Source organism: Vigna unguiculata, chromosome 8 (assembly GCF_004118075.2).
Source record: "Vigna unguiculata cultivar IT97K-499-35 chromosome 8, ASM411807v1, whole genome shotgun sequence".
NCBI classification, from domain to species: domain Eukaryota; kingdom Viridiplantae; phylum Streptophyta; class Magnoliopsida; order Fabales; family Fabaceae; genus Vigna; species Vigna unguiculata.
This window is the reverse complement of record NC_040286.1, coordinates 35,322,709-35,343,109: the sequence shown is the minus strand read 5'-3', so window position 1 is coordinate 35,343,109 and position 20,401 is coordinate 35,322,709. Positions and strand designations below refer to the sequence as shown.

Sequence of the window (20,401 nt, the reverse complement as noted above, 5' to 3'; positions counted from 1 at the left end):
AAATCGAGTCAATAAAATGTTTAATTTGTCTGATAGTAGAAGGAGAAAATCAACTTTTGGGAAAGAAAAAAAAAAGAGTCAACAAAGTGCGAAATGCATGCATACTTAAAAAGTCACACTAGAAGGAAAAGTCAAATTAGAAGATTAATAGGATTAAAAAGATTTCCTCTATAATTTATATTATTAGTTTTGACAGGGATATTTTAAAATTTTTGTTTTTTGTTCATATAACTTGTGAAGCCGTAAAAAATGTTAATTATTCGATTTAAGTTTCTCTACTCATAACTTATTATACTTTTAATTAAAGTGTTTTTTATTCTATAGAAAACGAGACTCGCAAACACAGAACAAGGGAATATTCATTCTTTGTAAACTCAGAATAAGTGTTTCCGAAGTTTGCAAAATTTTAAAAGTTATTTGTTTGATTTAAAGACAAGACATAATTTTTTATAATAAATTAAAATTAGTAAACATATTTAACTCATAAACTATTTTCAGTTTGTTTAAACTTAAAATAATTAGTTTTTTCTTCTATTTCCTAAATAAATACACCAAAACATGTTAACAGTCATACCAAGTAATTACTTTATTGAAGAAAACATTTTTTTTTCTTGAAAAAAGTAAAAGAAAAAACAAGAATGCACTTATTTGGTTGCATGGGCACTTTTAGAAAAACAATTCAGTCTATTTATTTCTTTGAAGAATTTATGATTTTAAAAATGGAAAAGGATGGTAAATTCATTGCAACATGACAGTTGATGATAACCATTCCTTTGGAATCATTCAACAACACCAGATTTCTCAAACTCCGAGAAGAAGTCAGTTTCAAATTTGAGTCCCCCTCAATAAAGAAGGTATATGAAAAATAAAATAAAATAATTGTCTTATTATGTCACAATTCAAAAGAATATTGCAATTAATAATAGTGTCATTTTTTATAAAAGAATTATTATATAGTGCTTTTATTTTGGTCAAAGAAATAATTATGAAAAGGTGTTAAGATTTTAGTTGGAAACTTAAATTAAGTGAAACTAAAGCCATATAATATTTCATCTGAAATTTAAATGCATCCTCAATATTATCTATCTTGATATTCTCCACGATCATGTAAATGCAATATATTTAATATTTCATGAAAGATCATTAAAAAACTAGCTAACATGGTTAAAATTATACCTTTAATACAAAAGATAGCAATAAGTGAGATTAAATAAAGGTGGAAAAATACAAATGGTATTTGTGGTGGCTATTATAAGAAGACCAACATTGATGTGACGTAGCAATAATGTTAAATCAAAGACAAGGTCGTGTTGTGGCATACACAACTTCAAATTCGTTAGTAATAACTGAAACTGATGTTGTTCTATTGATTTGATTCCTCAATTTCTCCAACCCAAACTAAATTTCCTGTTTTGATCGCTTCACTGCATTCAGTTCTCACTTCTGAATTGTTTTTGCGACACAATCATTCATTCTACCATGGCTTCACTAAGCCGGCGGTTATCCGCCGCCGGCGCCGCCGCATCGGTCGGTCGGGCTCAGTTACGGCGCCCCGCCGGGGTAAGCGGGCTGCGTTACAGTTACTGCGTCAGGAGGCCAATGCGGTTGGTGGCGGCGGGGGACACCGTGGGAGGCGGCGCGTGGGTGACATTCGCCTCCGGAGGGAGGGAGGAGAAGGTGGGGGCTTGCTCCTACGCGGTGGAGGATCGGAAGGTGGCGGTAGATGGTGGAAGGGAATCGGTGGAGGGGAGTGGTAAGCGGGCGGCGGAAGTGGCGGCGGCGGCGGCCGCGACGGTGGTGCTAGGTGTGGGGAACCGGGTTTTGTATAAGCTGGCTTTGGTTCCTTTGAAGCAGTACCCTTTCTTCCTTGCTCAACTTGCCACTTTCGGGTACTTTACCTTTAAAAGAAAAAAAAAATTAATTGAAATATATTATTAATAACCATATTCTACTTATAGATTATGATGGGAATACTTTTATATTTATAATTAATATAAAAACTGTATCAAGTAATGATAGTAACAATAAATAGACACTTATAATTATAACATAGATCAAACATTCCAACAGTTATTATTTCTCATTTTTTTTATTTTTATCTGGGAATGGTTCCTACGTAGTTCAAAGGGTAAACAACTCTGAAAGTATCCAAAAAAATATTTAAAAAATAATTACTTTTTAAGAAGCAGCGAATGTTTGATATTGTACATTATTTATTTCAGATATATAATAGTGTACTTTGGCATTTTGTATATTCGACATCATGCGGGTATTGTGACTGATGAAATGTTAAATGCGCCAAAGGCTCCGTTTATTGGTATTGGTCTATTGGAGGCTCTTGCTGCTGCAACTGGAATGGCTGCAGGAGGTAACTTTGTACTCTTTCTCAGTTTCTGAATCCCATTTTCAACTTTTTTTTTCACAAAAGTTATCAACTTTGTTCTGTGACAGCATTGATATTCACAGCATAAAGTAGGTTAGATTCTGAATTTGGTTACTGTTGTGCTCTTTCTTGTATCAGCAATTCTATCTGGAGCATCCATTCCAATTTTGTCTCAGGTAAAAGGAACGAACAGTTAATTGCACTCTCGTGGTCATTCTTAATTCCTGTTACTATTACATCTGCATGACATGACTGTTTTTGAGCAAAGGCAATGGATTACATAGTTGTCTAAGATAATATTGAAATTTAGTATATAATGTTGGCAATGTTATCTTCTAAACCAGTTCAGTTTCTGTTTTAGCTCATGTATGCAGAACTTACTTAGGTGTTCAAAAAATTGTAAAACAAAGGTGGTAGTTAATTTGAGGTATTCTCTTGCAGACTTTTCTGGTGTGGCAAATACTCCTCTCTATTATTTTTCTCGGAAGAAGATATAAAGTGAACCAACTACTTGGGTGTTTTCTTGTATCCATTGGTGTAGTTGTTACTGTAGCAAGGTCAGTAAGTACATGTAATTTTATCAAGGATCTTAGACCATGGTGATTCATGTTATCAGTATCAGTAAAAGCAATGCATGATCGTTAGTCAATAAACTAATTCTGAAAGTCTTTAAGCAACTTAACACAATTAATGGTAGTTGTCGAGCAAATTGACTATAAGGTTTCTCTTCAATCTGTGAATTATAAGAGTTTACTGGTAAAAAATATATGAAATTTATGTCAGTTTTTATGGCTTCGTACTTATATACCTCTGTTTACTATTGTAGTGGGGCTGGTGCTGGGAATTCATTGAAGGAAGGTGGTATGTTTTGGAGTCTTCTGATGATAATTTCGTTTTTTCTCCAAGCAGCTGGCACCGTGCTGAAGGTTATCATGGTTTATAATGTTTTCTGCATTTTTCCAACTGTAAAACTATTCTTCTGTAGTTACATTGTCCTTTTCATATTTTTGCAGGAAACAATCTTTTTGGACTCAACCCAAAAACTGAAGGTATGTACTGTAGTGAATGTTTTAATCTATGTTTCTGCTAATTATATGTCTGAATGTTTTGGAATAAACTGATCAGTGTTCAGTATCATCTTAAGCAGGGAGGTTCTATGGACTTGTTTGTTGTCAATTCATACGGATCTGCTTTCCAAGTAAGTGTTCTTCAATTTTCATGAAAAATTCATCTTTTAGATTTGCAATATAAATGAAAATAGATGCCTAAATGTAAGATTATATGCTTAATATAGGCACTATTCATATGTCTTCTTCTACCCTTCTTGTCAAAATTATGGGGCATTCCCTTCAGTCAGCTTCCAAATTACCTTAAAGATGGTGCAGCCTGCTTCCTAAATGTTGGTACATTATCAAGTGGTAAGCTGCATTTCCTTTTCTAATGCTCAGTTTGATGTCAATGAGGGTGAAAATTTCAGGATGAATGATAAAAAATTGTATGAAAATTCATCCCTAAACATTTCACGCCCAATTCCAAATTATCTGTTTGATGAGATGACTTAAAAATCCGTGTTTTCTACTCTTGCTGTTTTTGTGATAATGGTGATGAAAGAAAGGGTTTTCTGGTTCCAGGATGTGATGGTGCTCCTCTGCTGCCTCTGCTGTTTATCATCGTAAACATAGGTTTCAACATTGCACTGCTTCATCTCCTCAAAATCTCTTCAGCTGTTGTATCTTGTCTTGCTTCCACATTTTCAGGTACGCAAGGTGTTTGATAAAATTATTGTATGGCCCTGGACCAATACACTACACATCCATGTCCCAGATGAAAATTTTCAATCTACAAATACATGCTAATGTGAAAAATTATGAGCATACCCAATTGATAGAATGTGGTTTTGTGTTGTGGCAGTTCCAATATCAATCTATGTGTTCACCATGCCATTGCCATACCTTGGTGTTGCTTCCTCTCTTCCAACAGGTTTCATGGCAGGTGCCATCATTCTCCTTTTGGGTTTACTCATCTATGCATGGACTCCTTCAAATGGTTCTTTCTCAGCTTCCACCTAGAATGAGTTAACATGTCATTGAACACACTAAAACAGCAGAAGGAACTAATTCATGTTCACTTCTCAGTGGTGGCTAAAACAAGGAAAAAGAATGTGTTGTTCTTATAATTGCTGGGAAGCGTTTTTTATGAACTAAGCTCAAGTTAGAAAGAAATAATGTAGATTGTAGATTGTTGGAGATCTATATTCGTTAAAGATAACCTTTAATTATAACATATAAATGGGATATATTTTATCTTATCTCAATTCAATAAGTTAAGATTTATCCCTATTTATATATTATAATTTTATTTTATTTTTAACAAATATCTGACATTCAATTTTTGTATAAGCTAAAAAAGAATGAATAGAGAATAAACTTCATTTTGTTCATGTTCTCCCCGCACCTCCATGTTTCTTTATTGCACCCTAGAAGCAATTAAAAAATCAAAATTGCCATCTTCTTCTTCCCTCCTCCTTCTCCATATTTTATTCCACCTTCGTCCTGTTCTCTTAAGGTTTGCGATGTGTACTGTAATTGAATGTAGGAAATCAAATTGTTGTAAATTCAATATTTTTTTTACTACCAAAATAATTCTTCCCTATTAACGATGAAACCCATAACTTTTGAGATTTTTTCTTGAAAAAAAATGAAAAATATGATTTGATTGTATTTATAAAAATGATTATGTAGATGATATTAAATATATATAAATTTTACACCGTAAATACTTTAGTAATATAAGTATGAGTTAAGAATTCATGTGAAATAAAAATGAAAATATTCAATAACATATAAAAAAGAAAACTCTTGAACATTAAACCTTAAATTCTTTTATTAAAGATGATATGAGGTCTTTTATACCACACTTTAGTCGTGTAAATATTTCCTTTATACCTTCCTAAGAGTATAAAAAAAACAATGCATTTTAAAAAGTAATCAACTTATTACAAAAAAAAAATACAATTTAAAAAATAATAACTTATTACCAAGTTTTTATCTAGTTAAGGAAAAATTCTCTAACAACCTTTTATGATTAGATTAATAAGTGAGTTGCAAAATAATACTACGAATTACTTGAATTAGTTTTAAATTTGGACCTTCTTCTAACTCATTTAATTTTCTTTATATTTTACTTTTAAATTTATTATTTGAGTAACATATTTTTTCTACTTTTAAATTTATTTTTTGAGTATCATATTGTGAAAATAATAGAGTCGGACCGATCAGTTTAAATGTTTCCAAGTTATCAATTAATTTATAAGTGCAACAAATTATTACCAATGGTTGAGAAATCATTGTTCTTCAATGAATAAAAAAAATTGAATTATGTGCATGTTAGATATCAAGGGTGTTTATTAGTAATCTTAATAAATACATTAATATGTTATAGTAATTAAATAATATATTAATGCTGGACAAAATTATTTAACGTTGAAAAACTAAAAACAAATATGCAATTAACTTTTATAATTATTAAAATTATACACTCAACATGAAGTAAAACTGGATTTAGCTAAATTACATACTGTATTTAATAAATATAATAAACAGTATAATTAATTGCGTGTTAAATACACACGTTTGATATTATTTACACTAATGAACATAATAAATAACATTTATTTAACAATTAAGTTAAATATAGTATTACTCTTTAATTTTGTCACGCAAAACTATAATTAATAATGAAATTTGTAAACAAATTTTCCTTTAAAATTTAGAATAAATAAATATATTTTTTTATATATGAAACTTTCAAATATGCTTCTTGTGTGAATATTTAAATAGTTTACGACATATTTTTATTTCATTTAAAAAAAATTGTGCTCTTAAAATAATTAAATTTTATGTAATAAATAACTTGTCAATATATAAGTTTACTTGAGAAGTGATATATATTTGATAAATTAGATGGTGTTCATATGAAGTTGTGAGTGTAGGTGAAGTCTTAGTCTTGCGAAGGAAATATCAATAACCACAATGTCAATGTTGAGAGCAATTTGTGCTCTGAGAGTGGGAGTGACAACTCCAAAACCTTACCTTCTTCCTTCAATCTTCTCATCATCCTTCAACATTCATACTCTCTCACACACCACTTTTTCTAGAACCTTCCGCTTCCACTCACCTTCGATTCCTCTTTCATCCTTTTTGCCCCTCATACCTCCCAAAGCAGCAGGTACTCATTTTCTGAAAACCCCATTATGTTTTTCCCCTTAATTTTGTTTCTGATAGCATTTGGTTACGTGTCAATGTGTTCTTGTTATGTGGTAAAAAAGTTTTCATGAAAAAAAAATGTAATTTTTTCATGCAAAAATATGTTTTTTCATGAAAAAAATCTGATTTTTCAGCCTCTTATGGCACTGGGAGTGGTGGTGCTGAAGGTGGTAGGCCAAGGGAACTATTGGTGCAGCATTTGTTGGTCAAAGAAGATGACCAGAAGCTTCTGTTGGATCTTCAGCAAAAAATCTCTTCAGGTTAGTGATACTGAGGGAATTCGGTTATTTTCTGCGACCAGTGTTAGTTTTCGGAAGGTGTTTGTTTCCAGGGTAATCGTCTACGGCTTAGATTTTTTTTTTTATGTGTTGTTTTTGTGTTCAGGTGAAGATTTGAGTGATCTTGCGGTGGAACATTCAGTTTGCCCATCCAAAGAAGAAGGAGGAATGCTTGGATGGATCAAAAAGGGTCAAATGGTATGCTTTTGAGATTAGGTTAAACCTTATTTTTGGGGTTTCCTGAATTTGCAACCTTTTTGTGCTTTGTTGAGAACCTGTTTCAGTTGATTTCTTCTATGCCCTGTGTACTTTTAATGGATAGGATACAGATATAATTACTATAAATTTTCTCTGGGTAGGTGATATAAGTATGATTTGGCCATATCATATGGTTCTGGAAAGGAAGAAGATGGGGTAGTGATCTGGTTATGGTTTTTTCCACTAATTTTACTTAAACTGTACAATTGTGTGATTTCAAATTGGTGTCTGATGGTGAAAATGTGATAGGTTCCTGAATTTGAGGAGGCTGCGTTCAGTGCACCTTTAAACAAAGTTGTAAAGTGCAAAACCAAATTCGGATGGCACCTGCTGCAGGTTTTATCTGAAAGGTATTTACAGGTTTATGCTTCTAAGTTGGATGATTAGATGTTTTTAATTTCTCTGAATTTTCTTTAGGAATTTCAAAATGGTATTCTGATGCAATTAGTCAGCACCACTCAGTGGAGTAATGCTTGGAGGGTGTTGTTGTTAGTTACAATGAATGTTCTTATGCCTTGTAATTTTATTTTTCTATCTGACAGGGAAGAATCAATTCTTCAAGACATTCAACCTCATGAGCTGCATGGGAAAATTCAAGATCCCAATTTTTTGGAGGAGGCACAATTAATTGACGTTCGAGAGCCTGAAGAAGTGTAGGCTTTGATCTTGTTCAACTTCAATTAATTTTGTAATCATTGAAATTAAGATTGATATGGCAATTAGCTTGAAAAAAGAGAAACTATAGTGGTATATAACTCTAATTGACATCTCAAATGGAACAAGGTCTACATTTTTTTGACTTCATGGATATCATTTACTGCCCCTTACACTTGTGTGCATTTATTTTTCCCTTGTTCTGTGGTTTTTTGGAATCATCCACCTTTCTTGCTTGTGTTTAGTTTATCTGCATTTAAATTACATTCTCATCATGAACAGGGCCAAAGCATCTTTGCAAGGATTTACTGTTCTTCCCCTCCGACAATTCGGAAGTTGGGGGCCTGAAATAACTACAAAATTTGACCCTGAAAAGGATATATTCGTTATGGTAAGTGCAGATTTTCTTCCAAAACATTATATGGTATCCAGAAACTAGACCTTTAATCCTAATTATTACTGTTTTTTTACATGGCTTGATTGTTGTTCTTTTCTGAAATATCTGTTCATGTTGTGTCTTTTCCTGTTCCTCCTTAATTTGTTTGGAGGTTGTAAGTTGATAAAAGTTTGAAACCGGAATTCTCTGAATAGGTTCCTGCTTTTGTTGCAGTCTAAGTTTGAATTTTAGAGGCCTTTCATTGGAGATATTGAAGAAAACACTATGTTTGAATTCATTGATCTTTCTTTCAGACTTTTGTAGTTTACTGTTCAGGTGTCTTGTTGCTACAATACACACACAAGTGGATTAGCTTTGGATCTGATTTGGCATTGTTTTTTTTCTTTTGTGTGTTGATTATGTTCAATAACTTGTGTTCTTCTGAATGCAGTGTCATCATGGCATGCGGTCATTACAGGTTGCCAAATGGTTGCTGTCACAGGTAAAATATTTTTATTTCTAAGACGTCACTGAGTGACGATTTAAGACGTTAGAGTAATTAGAATTTTTTTGAGTCTCAATCCAACGACCTTTTAAAGTAAAAGTAAAGAATTAGGGGAGGGAAAAATTAGAGGAGCAAATATATAAGATGACGGGGGCAAAATAATATTTTTTTCGAATATCTGGTAATAATTTTAACAAAACAAGCACACCTTCATGTACACATAAGTTTGTTAGGTTTTTAAGGAAGGGTTTCACGAGGAAGATACAACACTAATGAGAACTGAGTCCAACCACATAAGGTATTGATACCACTCTCAACCCAACACCTTAAGACAATAGGTTTATGGGTTTTTATTCTTATGTAGTGCTCTACTTTCTCATTTCTAACAATATAAAATATAGACTCACACTTGGATGATGTCACTCATTGTGTTTCCTGTGATTTCCAATTTTTCCATTTGTTGTTAAGATAAGAAATGTATAAAGGAATCGTTGATTGTGAACTTTTCAGGGTTTCAGGAAAGTATACAATGTTTCTGGGGGAATCCATGCCTATGCTGTTCAGGTTGATCCATCAATACCCACATACTGATCACATTACCTTTAGGAATTGGAACTCTCTTATTATTTGTTTACAATATTGAAGGTTACATATTGTTAGAATAGTTTATGTTATTGAATAATTATTTTAATGTTTAATTTCCTTTCAATACTCTATGGCTCTCTATTCCTGCCAGGAAATGGATTCATAGCTGTGTTAAGGGTTCCTTCACTGAGTATTTGTTTGGAATACAACCTCTTTCTCATCAGAAAATAATATTAGTTTGTCTGACCAAATTTTCAAAGAACACAACAATGGTAATAAGAACCTTTTTTTACTCTTGAAAAATTCCGGATGTTATTGATTCAAACATTTATGCATTATCTTTGGTTAACATGAACAGAACTTCAGATGGTTTAATCATGACAGATTATTCTTAAACCATTGTTCACAAATAATAAATGTGTATAAAATATGTATATTATTAATTATAGTAATAAACTATACTTCTATACTTATTATAGAAAAAAGATTCTCTACTTTGATATACATTTTTCTTAATATTATTCTTTAAATATTTTTTTAAATAAAAAATAATTGTTTTACTAATTTTATTTGATTTTTTTAATTTGACTGTTTTTTCTTAAACTTAACTATTCTTTTAAACTAAAATAACTATTATAGTACAAAAATTACCTAAAAGAAAATAAAAATTCTACAATAAAATTTTAAAAAATTAACATGTATGTATAAAAATGAATTTATCATATAAAAAAATAACATGTATTTTCACTAGTTGATAATAGAAGGATTAACAATAAGCAACAATTTGGGATGGTTTTAAAGAAAGAATTCAAATGAAAGCGTGATTAGGAGATGAGTTTATGTCTGTTTGGAGAATCTTGTTAAAGTATATGAAATAACCTCTTTTTTTTCATAAATGTTAAAATTGATATGTATAAGTTGAAAATAAAATTTAAAAAAGTTAATATGAAATCAGTTTTATAAACTAATAATTCATTAAAATGTTATTTTTAAATTGAGTTACAAAAGGAAAAACTTATATATAGACGACGACTAAAGAGGTTATGATACAATAATAGTTAGCCTTTTAATCTATTAAGAAGAATAGAGTATTTACATTTTTGTTTAGTATAAAAACTACTTTAATAAATATAAATGAAGAAATATAATACAAATTTGTGTACTAATGAATGTTAGTTATGCTTTTTAATTAATCTTTTTATATCTTTTATACTAATTAGACTACAAATAATTAATAGAATAAAAAGCTAAAAGAAACAAAGGAGAATAACCTACCCTTGTTGTGTACCACTAGATAATTATGCTTGATTAATCCCTAAGTAAGTATTTACAAAAAAAAAATCAATTAAAAGTCATCTTTCAATCAATTTTATTACTTCCAAAAATAAGTCTTTAATAACTTTCATAAAAAAAATGCCTAAATTGATCAAAAAGGACCCATTTGACTTAAGTTGGTTAAGATTTAGTATTTAATATAATTATTTTATTTTATTTTGTTATTCAATTTTCCATTTCTATATAATATATTATATGTAACTATAATAATTAAATACACATATTTTATATTTTTTTATACAAATATACCTCATCATTTTTTTAAAAGTTAAAAAAAACGCTTAATATAATTTGGAGATGCCTAATATTTCGAGTAAAAAACAATTGAAAATAATAAATTATTTATTTATCCAAACATTATATAAAACAATTCTGAAATCCATAATCATACACCAATTAACTATTATCATACATTTTAATATGCCAAAAATATACACATAAAAATATTTTAATATATATATTACAGTATAATAATATAATTATTTAATTTCTTTTTTACATTATTTAGTTTCTCATTTCTATATCACACTTATGCTTATATATAATTATAATTAAATAAACATATCTTAAACTAAAAAGTTTGTGCTACCCATGGGTCTCAAACCAGTTTAATATAATTTAGAGATGTTAATATTTAGAGTAAAAAATAATTGAAAATGATGTGTATGTTTTGCGGTGACATGATTTATCTGTAAAAAGCGTTGAAGAATGTAAAAATGGAAGTAAAAACAGAAAGAGTGATGTGATAAGAGTTGTATTGTGGGAGGAGACTTGTTGAGACTTGGAAAAAGGAAAAGGTTGTTCCAGATGTGTAACAGACCAAAATCCATTTTTATTATTCCCTGTTCCGAGAAGTGCTCACCACCCTTGTCTCAATAAAAAGCCAAAGGAAGAGTCTTAATTTGCTCCCTCTAATTCTCTTCACCAACACCCCTTTTAACACCCTTTCAAATTTCCCCATACCTTTTTTTTAGACAATTTTTTTTTCCTCTTTCCCAACAACAGACACTTCCCCTCATGCTAACACCTTCTCTCCAGAAAACAAATACAACATAATTTTTGAGCCCTCAAATCACACCACCTTGACCTATATCTATCAACTCACATCCCTTCCTTTCCCTCCACCCCTTTTGTTCCTGTTCTCCCTTCCATTCCACCATGGGCAACTGTTGCTCAGGTGGCACCAATGAATCTGATAACAAGGGAGAAACCAACCAACAAAACGACAACGAAGGGGGAACTGCAAATGCCCCACCACAATCTAAGCCTAACCATCCTCCAACAAAGCCTTCCAAGCCGGCCCCTATCGGACCTGTGCTTGGAAGGCCGATGGAGGATGTTAGAAGTACATACAGCATGGGGAAAGAGCTAGGGAGAGGCCAGTTTGGTGTGACACATTTGTGCACACACAAGAGCACAGGGAAGCAATATGCCTGCAAAACCATTGCCAAGAGAAAGCTGGTTAACAAGGAGGACATTGAGGATGTCAAGAGGGAGGTCCAGATCATGCACCATCTCTCAGGGCAACCCAACGTTGTGGAGCTTGTCAGTGTTTTTGAGGACAAGCAATCCGTTCATTTGGTTATGGAGTTGTGTGCTGGGGGTGAGCTCTTTGATCGCATCATTGCCAAGGGACATTACACTGAACGTGCTGCAGCTTCCCTCTTGAGAACCATAGTGCAGATTGTCCACACCTGTCATTCCATGGGAGTCATTCACAGAGATCTTAAGCCTGAAAATTTCCTCCTCTCCAGCAAGGATGAAAATGCACCTCTCAAGGCCACCGATTTCGGTCTCTCAGTTTTCTACAAACAAGGTCAATCATCATCATCATCTTTCAATGTTGCTTTCTTATCAGCTTTCAATTTCTGGGATCTACCTAACAATTGTTTCTGGGATCTCTGAGATTATATATATATCAGTCACATTTATCTGTAATATTAAGAATCCTGACAAAACCATGATTATGATATGACTGTAATTTAACAAATGTGGATAAAGAACTCACCAGCAGTGCCTCATCTTGATAGAACTTCTGTTTGGAAAGATTTACTGCTAAACAATGGAATCCATCACCTTTTTGACAGGAGAGGTGTTTAAGGACATTGTTGGAAGCGCATATTACATTGCACCTGAGGTCTTGAAGAGGAAATATGGTCCAGAAGTTGACATTTGGAGTATTGGTGTCATGCTATACATTCTTCTATCTGGTGTTCCACCATTTTGGGCAGGTTATATTCGTTCACTCAGAAAACACTACAATTCCTGTAAAATCAATCGTATATCTGCATGACACTGAAACCAAAACATGGTTTTGACAGAATCCGAAAATGGAATATTCAAGGCAATTCTACGAGGTCATATTGACTTTACAAGCGACCCATGGCCATCCATTTCGCCTGCAGCAAAAGATCTCGTAAGGAAAATGTTGAATTCGGACCCCAGACAGAGGCTGACAGCATACGAAGTTCTGAGTAAGTGTAACACTGGCTTGCTTTCTAAGAAAAACTTGAACTTAACCACGAAGTAATGGTTTGAAAAGAAATTTTACTTTGGCCTCAACAATTAGTTCTAATGTGAAAAACAGATCACCCATGGATCAAGGAGGATGGAGAAGCACCAGATAAACCTCTTGACAACGCAGTACTGAATAGGCTCAAGCAGTTCAGAGCAATGAACGAATTCAAGAAAGTTGCTCTAAGGGTAATAATTCATTCGTTCTATTGTTAATAAATCAATCAATGTTTGGTTAGAGATGGCAAAAACAAAACTACTTGGTCTGAATTTTCCACTGATTCGCATATGAATACGAATATAGGTCATCGCGGGCTGCTTATCAGAGGAAGAAATCATGGGATTGAAGCAGATGTTCAGGGGAATGGACACTGACAACAGCGGCACCATTACAATTGAAGAGCTCAAACAAGGGCTTGCAAAACAAGGGACCAAGCTAACAGAACAAGAAGTCAAGCAATTAATGGAAGCTGTAAGTTAACTACTGCATCACAAAACAAGTTCTTCCCAATGCCATTACTCAAACTATTTTCTTTCTTCTGCATATTACAGGCAGATGCTGATGGCAATGGAACCATTGATTACGATGAATTCATCACAGCAACAATGCACATGAACCGCATGAACAAAGAAGATCACCTTTATACTGCCTTCCAATACTTTGACAAAGATAACAGCGGGTAAAGACAAAAAAATCAACTACACTTCAATGTGTATCAGTCACCCCTTCGGAAATTTGTTGGTGCTAAACGTTCTAATCTCATTGCTTTGTCATAATTAGGTACATTACCATTGAAGAACTAGAACAGGCTCTCATCGAGTTTAACATGCACGATGGTAGGGACATCAAGGATATCATTTCAGAAGTTGATGCAGATAATGTAAGTTCTTCACTCAATGAATTAAATATACAAATGCATATAACTTCAAATAAAAACCGAGACAAAATTATGTGGTTTCTAATAAATTCCAATCTATAATAGTGAGTTCACGAGAATGTTACTAGCACTTCTATGGTTCCAATTCAACTAACTTTCTATCACATATGTTGTTAACAACTAGCATACTCTTGTGCATACAGCGTATCTGAATCACGTTTAAGGAAATTTATGAAAAAATTCTGTCATTGCAGGATGGCCGGATTAACTACGATGAATTTGCTGCAATGATGAACAAAGGAAACCTAGAAGTTAATACCAAGAAGAGGCGTGATTCAAGCTTATTTTAGTTGGGGATTATACAAATATTTAGAAGGCATCATGGCCTCTTTAGGCCTGTGTCGTTGGTTGGTGCAGATGCTGATAAGCGAGTGAAATATCAAGGAGCGTTGTGGTGCATGATCACTATTTGGTTGGGACTGAGGATTTAACGTGGGGAATGGGTCAAGGTGGTAAACAAACAAATTAGAGGGGGAAAGAACTTGAATCAACCATTGAGAAATGTAAACACACATATATATGAGGGGTTGCTTCTCTTGTATTGCTTCTCACTTAGGAATCAAATCAAAAAGGATTTTAAATTATGTATAGGTTCCTTTTCAACACTAGGTTCAAATGCATTCATTGTTAAGATTCTACATTTTAATACCCTTTCAATCAAACAGAAAGAATCAGTGTAAGGTTTCCACTCTTGAAATTTATGCTGAATTCAGCTATCTTTTCAGATTCAGTTTTAATACCAAAGAAATTAACACTACTCTATCATACATTGTAGAGTTCATACAAAATGGCTCTTACAGAAACGCACGATTACATTATCAATGAGTTTGAATTAAAATAGAGCAATTCAAGGCCACATTAATTTTAGTAATTTTCAAGTCCATAGTCCTTATGCAACGCTTGTGATTTCAAAGACAAGACTCTTTTAAGAATAAATCAGAGATAAATATAATACAAGAGAAAACAAGGTAATAAGAATCACCATATTAAATCCATGGTTTGCAAATTTTCATTGGTTAACTGGTCCATTCAAAACCCATCTGTTTCCGATAATTGCTACAAAACTAGGTAATATAACAGCACAAAAAAGGAAAAGAGTCTCCCCAAGGAACAAAAATGGCTCCAACCAAAATTAGCAATCAGATTGAAGAGGTTTTCATGAAGGTATATGAAGTTGCACTCGTAAGAAAAATCTTCTATGACAAACCCTATTCCTTCACAATAAAGGGGCACAATCTGATCAACAAATTAGAACAAAATGCACCAAATCATAAACAAATTAAGATGAAATCTAAAATGCAGGACCGTGAACAATGGTTCAAACATTTTTGGCAAACATGTAATGTGCAGAATCAAGGATTGAGCAAACAGGTACATGATAGCTCCTCAGAAGCGAACTTCAAACCAAATGAATTCAGATTGAGCAAAACAGAAGGAAACCCTCACGGAACCTTGTATAGTTGACTTGCAAAAACAAATTTCATTTAATTCAATACACAGACGGCAAGCACAACATAGAAAAAAAAAAACCTAAATTTACCAAAGAGAAAAGAGAAGGCCTTCAAAAAGCAACAATCTTCGAGTTTCCCCAGTTCAAACTTTCAAAAGTTTCCTTGCTAACTCTTACGCTGACAGAACGAATAAAGCATTACCTAACCTTTTCCACTCCTGAAACTAACGCTGAACTCAGCCGCACATCGAGAAGTGTAAACCAAAGTAAATTAACGCCAATTCAACTCAATACAGAACGCCGCAACGAGAAATTCACTCAACGTACGAATCGCGTTTGAAAGAACATCAACGCTATTAAATTTAACCATTTATACTATTCAATAGCAACTTAAGCATCCAATATTACTCGAACAACGACACAATTACACTGTAGATGCACATACAGAGCGCGTTTGTCGAAAACCCTAACTAACAAACAGAAGCATTTCTGATGAATTTATATTTCATTTCATTCATTCTAACAGTAACACTCGTTTCATCGTAAACATTAATAGTCACTTATACTTACTCCAATAACAATACATTAAACCATCAACACAGTCTCGAAAACCCTAACTAACATCCCAAGGCTTTTGCGAGAACGAACTATTTACTTATCTTTGGTGGAGACGCCGTACTTCTCCTGCATACGCGCAATCTCATCCTCCTTCTTCTTCTGATCGAACTTTTTGCTCATCTTCGCTTGCTGATAATACAGCACGATAAGGTAGCGATTTGCGACATTGAAGCCGGAGAGGTGATCGACGGCGGTTTTAGCGTCGTAGATGTCCTCGTAGACGACGAAGGCCGTTCCGCGCGTGTCCTTGTTGGTGCCGATGCGGATCTGGCGAATCGCGCCGTATTTGCCGAAGATGTCGTACATCTCCTCGCTCGTTATGTTGAAAGGAAGGTTGCGTACGTACAGAACGCGGTTTACCTCCGGCGGCAGCCGCGTGTTCCCTTTCCGGAGACTGATCGCCGCCATCGACGCTTTTTGGAAGCACGGAGAGTGAGGGAAATTTTCGAGAGCGAAGAGCAGAAAGAAAAGAAGATTACCTATTGCTGGGTCTTTTAATTTATTTTGACAATAAATTATTTATTCCGCATTTTTTTTAACAAAATTGTCCTTGTCTCTTTTTTATATTACTTGAGTGAGATCGGAAAACGAAAAGTAAGTCTTATAAATCGATTTCATTAAAATACGAAATTGCTTATGAAAACACAATTTCAATTTATATTTCTTTAATATGAAACCCTAGTTTAAAATATTATTACAGTTTTACTATTATTATTATCATAAAATTAAAGAAAAAGATAACGATGAACTTTTATTGACAAAATTAAATCATATTTCTGGTGATGATTTTACTTTTTTCAATAAAAATAGTATCTAAATTATTCATATATGTTTATACCAATATATCAATATATCAAGAAGATATTCCATCATATTTTATTATTAATTTTATCTTTAATAAGTAATTATCTTTTCAAATTAGAAGAATTGTTTAACTATTTTTACATTTTAAGTAACCTCTTTTTTAATTCACCTGTTCCATTATTTATTTATTTATTTTGAAAATAATATTTTTAAATTAAAATAAATATATTCAGTAAAATAGTTACTATAAATAAATAAATAAAAATTTAAATTTATTTTTAAATTTTAAAAAGTGTCAAACTAGTCATGTATAAAGAAAATTTACTTTATTGTACACATTTTTTTTAGTTTTATCTTTTAATAATTATTATTTTAAATTAAAATAATTATATTTTTATGTTTACCTTTTAAATAACTGTTAATTTATATTTAATTATTTTATAAATTAAAATAATTATTTTACCAATTTATTAAGAAATATTTTTTAAATTTATCAATTAACTATCGTTTGTAAATCTAATAAATATTTTGATTCTCAATCAATTTTATTTGATATTTTAATTTAAATTATATATAACTATAATTTTTTTTATAAATATTTAATATTAAATAAATAAAAGTACGGTCATTTTAATATTGACTATTTGATAATATTTTTTTTATCGTAATTTTGTATTATTTTATAATTAGTTAATTGATATTAAAACTGTAAGAAAGCGGGTACGAATATGAATATATACATGTTATTCAGCAGAGATGAGGATGAAACAAAAATTTAATATATGTTGTGTTTGAGTGTGAGAATGACGATAAATTTTTTCTATAAGTATGAATATTAAACAGCGAAATCGGTCCTCGTCCCACCTTATTGTCATCTCTAGGGAGAGTAAATAAATAGATTTGAAGAGATAAATAAAAGATTGTGATGTTTTTAAGGAATTGATGAAAAGATTTTAACGGAAAATATATTGAAATTTGTGAATAAATTGATTTTTGTAAGGGATAAAAGGAATATTTTAGTAAATAAAATGTGTTGATTACTATATTAATCTTATGCTTAAAATAAATATAAAATAAAAATGTTAATGCTATTATTAATATAATAATATTTATTATTATTGTTATTATTAATAAAAATAATTATAATAATTAATGATATTATTTTTAATATTATTATTACTTTTATTAATGATATGATTATTATTCTTTCACAATGTTGATTTTGGAATTAAAATTATAAATTTTTAATATTATAATTAATATTAGTATTATTAATCATAATTTTGTTGTCATGGATAACATAGTTTAATAAGCTGGTGCAACTTTAATTTAAAATAAGAATGAGATTATATTTTGGTTGAAGTTATTCTATTTTTTTATTTATGTTGAACAGTAAATTCGTGGTCATCTCTTCAATCTGCGAGGATGATTCATAAAGAACATTCTTTCCAATGTGTTTGCGCACACACCTTTAAATGCCTAAACACAAACACCCTTCATCCTAACACATTTGTTCATGCATACACTTCATTACTTATTCAAACATAAGGCTACATGTTAGTTTTTTGTATTTTGTCAACTAAGGAGTTGAACAAAAAATTTCTCCCATCATCTCTTATAACTTTATCATTAAGTTAATTTTGTAACTTTTTAATTAATTTATTATATGAAGTTTGTGGACATTCATAAATAAGAAAGCAACAAGAAAAAAAATATTGACATGCAATTTTTAGAAAACTAAAATATTGATATACTATTTATTTGTAGTTTTGTGAATTTTTATATTTTCATTGAAAAAAAGTATATGAATAAGTTTTTAACATAAACTATTATATCTATTTTACCTATTCTAAAGTTAGGTAATATTATGTTGTAATTTTCAAAATCACATAATAGAAGACAAATAATAAGTGGATAACCATATTTTTTTGTCCTACTTTAACTCCGATCACAAGACATTAATCTACAAACACACAAAAATTGTTGAGCCTTTCTTTTAAAATCTATATTTTAAGTATTTAGTGTAACAAAATATCTTGTTTTATCATTGTTTCTTATAGTTAATTTAAACAATTTCTAGTTATATTTTATAAATTAGTAGAAACAAACAATTCATTTTGAACAATAGTAGTAGCCACATGTTTTTAGGGTCCCTCGCCATTCCACTCGGCCATGGGACAACACGAGGTAGTTATAATCTTAAAATTTGCACAAATTCTTCAAGTTAGAAGTTAAGCATGAAATATGTGGTATAGAAAAAGAAAATTTGTGATTTTATGTATAGTTAAGTTGTGTTTTTTTATTTATCAGCTTACTACTCTAACTACTTGTAAGACATTTAGATGTTCATGCTAATTGTTAAATGTTAATCACATTATGAAATGGATAATGAACATTTATTAGAATATGAACAAAAAACATGTTTAAAATGAAATTCTTACATATTTTTTACTTTAATGCACGTCACAAAATGAGCAACAACAATTGTATTGACCGATATTACTTGATGCAGAAAGATGTCACTATAATACCTGTGCCTAATTTTGAAGGAGAGTGGAACCAAGAAACACGAAGAGCTACTAACTATTCAATGGTTTTCGCCCAAGCTCAACAAAACAAAAAGCACAAAAAAATGAGCATGTCTAAAACCAAACGTAGAAGTCTTGAAAATGAAGAGGAGTTTGCTATTGCCAAACATGGTCAAGCTCCTTTTCATCATGCTTATGCCCAAGAAGATCTTATGGTGAGTTATAAAATTGTATGTGTTTCTTCAAATCTCAATGATTGTCATATTTTTTTATCGACATATGTTAGTTATTAATTTTTGTCAGCGGAAGAGTTGAACCCACAATATCTCTTACTCTTCTTTTTAAACCTACTAAACTAATCTTATTTCTCCAAATTGTTAACTTATTGAATAGATACAAATTGTATGCTTATTGAATATGTATAAATCACTCAGTGTCAAAATCAAAATACATCAAAAGATTAATTTAGCAAATTACTATAAAAGTTTGTTTAAACTTTTGTATCATCTTGATTTTAAGTGTTTATTTTTCCAATTTATGTTTGACATATATGATATGTATTGAAGAAGTACAATTTTCTAATTCATTTGTGTTGATTATGATGATGCAGAGAAAAAAAAGGATCATCACCTACATAAATTGTTGTATTAGGCCTACAATAGCCATTCCATGATGTTCAAATCAACAACACTATGCTAAAGCATTAGGAATCCAAACTTGTACAAACATACATAGATGAGATGAGTTAAAATATATTTTAAAACTCTCACAATCTTAGTATGTGTTAAGTATTGTAAATTATTTTATTTAAGTCATTTTCCTTTTTTTTTTCTGCGAGTTTTAGAGAATAAACAATGTACACCACATGAATGAGAAATGTACATTATCTATTGAAATAAACATGTCCTTA

At 31.3% G+C, this 20,401-nt stretch overlaps 5 protein-coding genes across 9 annotated transcripts; 4 read left to right on the top strand and 1 right to left on the bottom strand.

The window, feature by feature from the left end:
• Nucleotides 1-1,271: 1,271 nt before the first annotated feature.
• Nucleotides 1,272-4,827, top strand: LOC114193590 (protein CLT3, chloroplastic-like). Of its 4 annotated transcripts, none has more exons than XM_028083455.1 (10): nucleotides 1,274-1,889; nucleotides 2,223-2,368; nucleotides 2,522-2,559; nucleotides 2,825-2,940; nucleotides 3,210-3,309; nucleotides 3,397-3,432; nucleotides 3,531-3,581; nucleotides 3,678-3,801; nucleotides 4,015-4,140; nucleotides 4,295-4,827. In XM_028083455.1, the coding sequence occupies exons 1-10, from the start codon at nucleotides 1,480-1,482 to the stop codon at nucleotides 4,450-4,452; spliced, it is 1,305 nt and encodes a 434-aa protein (XP_027939256.1). In that variant the 5' UTR covers nucleotides 1,274-1,479; the 3' UTR covers nucleotides 4,453-4,827. The 4 variants fall into 4 exon arrangements, with proteins under 4 accessions (XP_027939259.1, XP_027939260.1, XP_027939256.1 ...); XM_028083454.1 differs by having other exon boundaries at nucleotides 3,516-3,581; XM_028083458.1 differs by lacking the exon at nucleotides 2,522-2,559 and having other exon boundaries at nucleotides 1,272-1,889; nucleotides 2,305-2,368; nucleotides 3,516-3,581.
• A 1,507-nt stretch (nucleotides 4,828-6,334) lies between these two features.
• Nucleotides 6,335-9,490, top strand: LOC114193666 (rhodanese-like/PpiC domain-containing protein 12, chloroplastic). The gene is made up of 8 exons (XM_028083554.1): nucleotides 6,335-6,610; nucleotides 6,783-6,908; nucleotides 7,033-7,124; nucleotides 7,434-7,534; nucleotides 7,727-7,837; nucleotides 8,121-8,229; nucleotides 8,666-8,716; nucleotides 9,230-9,490. Exons 1-8 carry the CDS (start codon nucleotides 6,415-6,417, stop codon nucleotides 9,308-9,310), a joined length of 867 nt encoding a protein of 288 aa, XP_027939355.1. The 5' UTR covers nucleotides 6,335-6,414; the 3' UTR covers nucleotides 9,311-9,490.
• A 2,107-nt stretch (nucleotides 9,491-11,597) lies between these two features.
• LOC114195220 (calcium-dependent protein kinase 34) lies at nucleotides 11,598-16,131 on the top strand. Of its 2 annotated transcripts, none has more exons than XM_028085614.1 (8): nucleotides 11,598-12,455; nucleotides 12,727-12,870; nucleotides 12,961-13,113; nucleotides 13,227-13,342; nucleotides 13,458-13,625; nucleotides 13,706-13,833; nucleotides 13,935-14,034; nucleotides 14,286-16,131. In XM_028085614.1, the coding sequence occupies exons 1-8, from the start codon at nucleotides 11,798-11,800 to the stop codon at nucleotides 14,379-14,381; spliced, it is 1,563 nt and encodes a 520-aa protein (XP_027941415.1). In that variant the 5' UTR covers nucleotides 11,598-11,797; the 3' UTR covers nucleotides 14,382-16,131. The 2 variants fall into 2 exon arrangements, with proteins under 2 accessions (XP_027941415.1, XP_027941416.1); XM_028085615.1 differs by having other exon boundaries at nucleotides 12,727-12,906; nucleotides 12,997-13,113.
• Nucleotides 15,925-16,650, bottom strand: LOC114195222 (splicing factor 3B subunit 6-like protein). The gene has a single exon (XM_028085616.1). It carries the CDS (start codon nucleotides 16,565-16,567, stop codon nucleotides 16,193-16,195), a length of 375 nt encoding a protein of 124 aa, XP_027941417.1. The 5' UTR covers nucleotides 16,568-16,650; the 3' UTR covers nucleotides 15,925-16,192.
• Nucleotides 16,651-19,028: 2,378 nt separating this feature from the next.
• On the top strand, nucleotides 19,029-20,401 carry LOC114193107. The gene is made up of 3 exons (XM_028082808.1): nucleotides 19,029-19,150; nucleotides 19,476-19,706; nucleotides 20,102-20,401. Exons 1-3 carry the CDS (start codon nucleotides 19,136-19,138, stop codon nucleotides 20,162-20,164), a joined length of 309 nt encoding a protein of 102 aa, XP_027938609.1. The 5' UTR covers nucleotides 19,029-19,135; the 3' UTR covers nucleotides 20,165-20,401.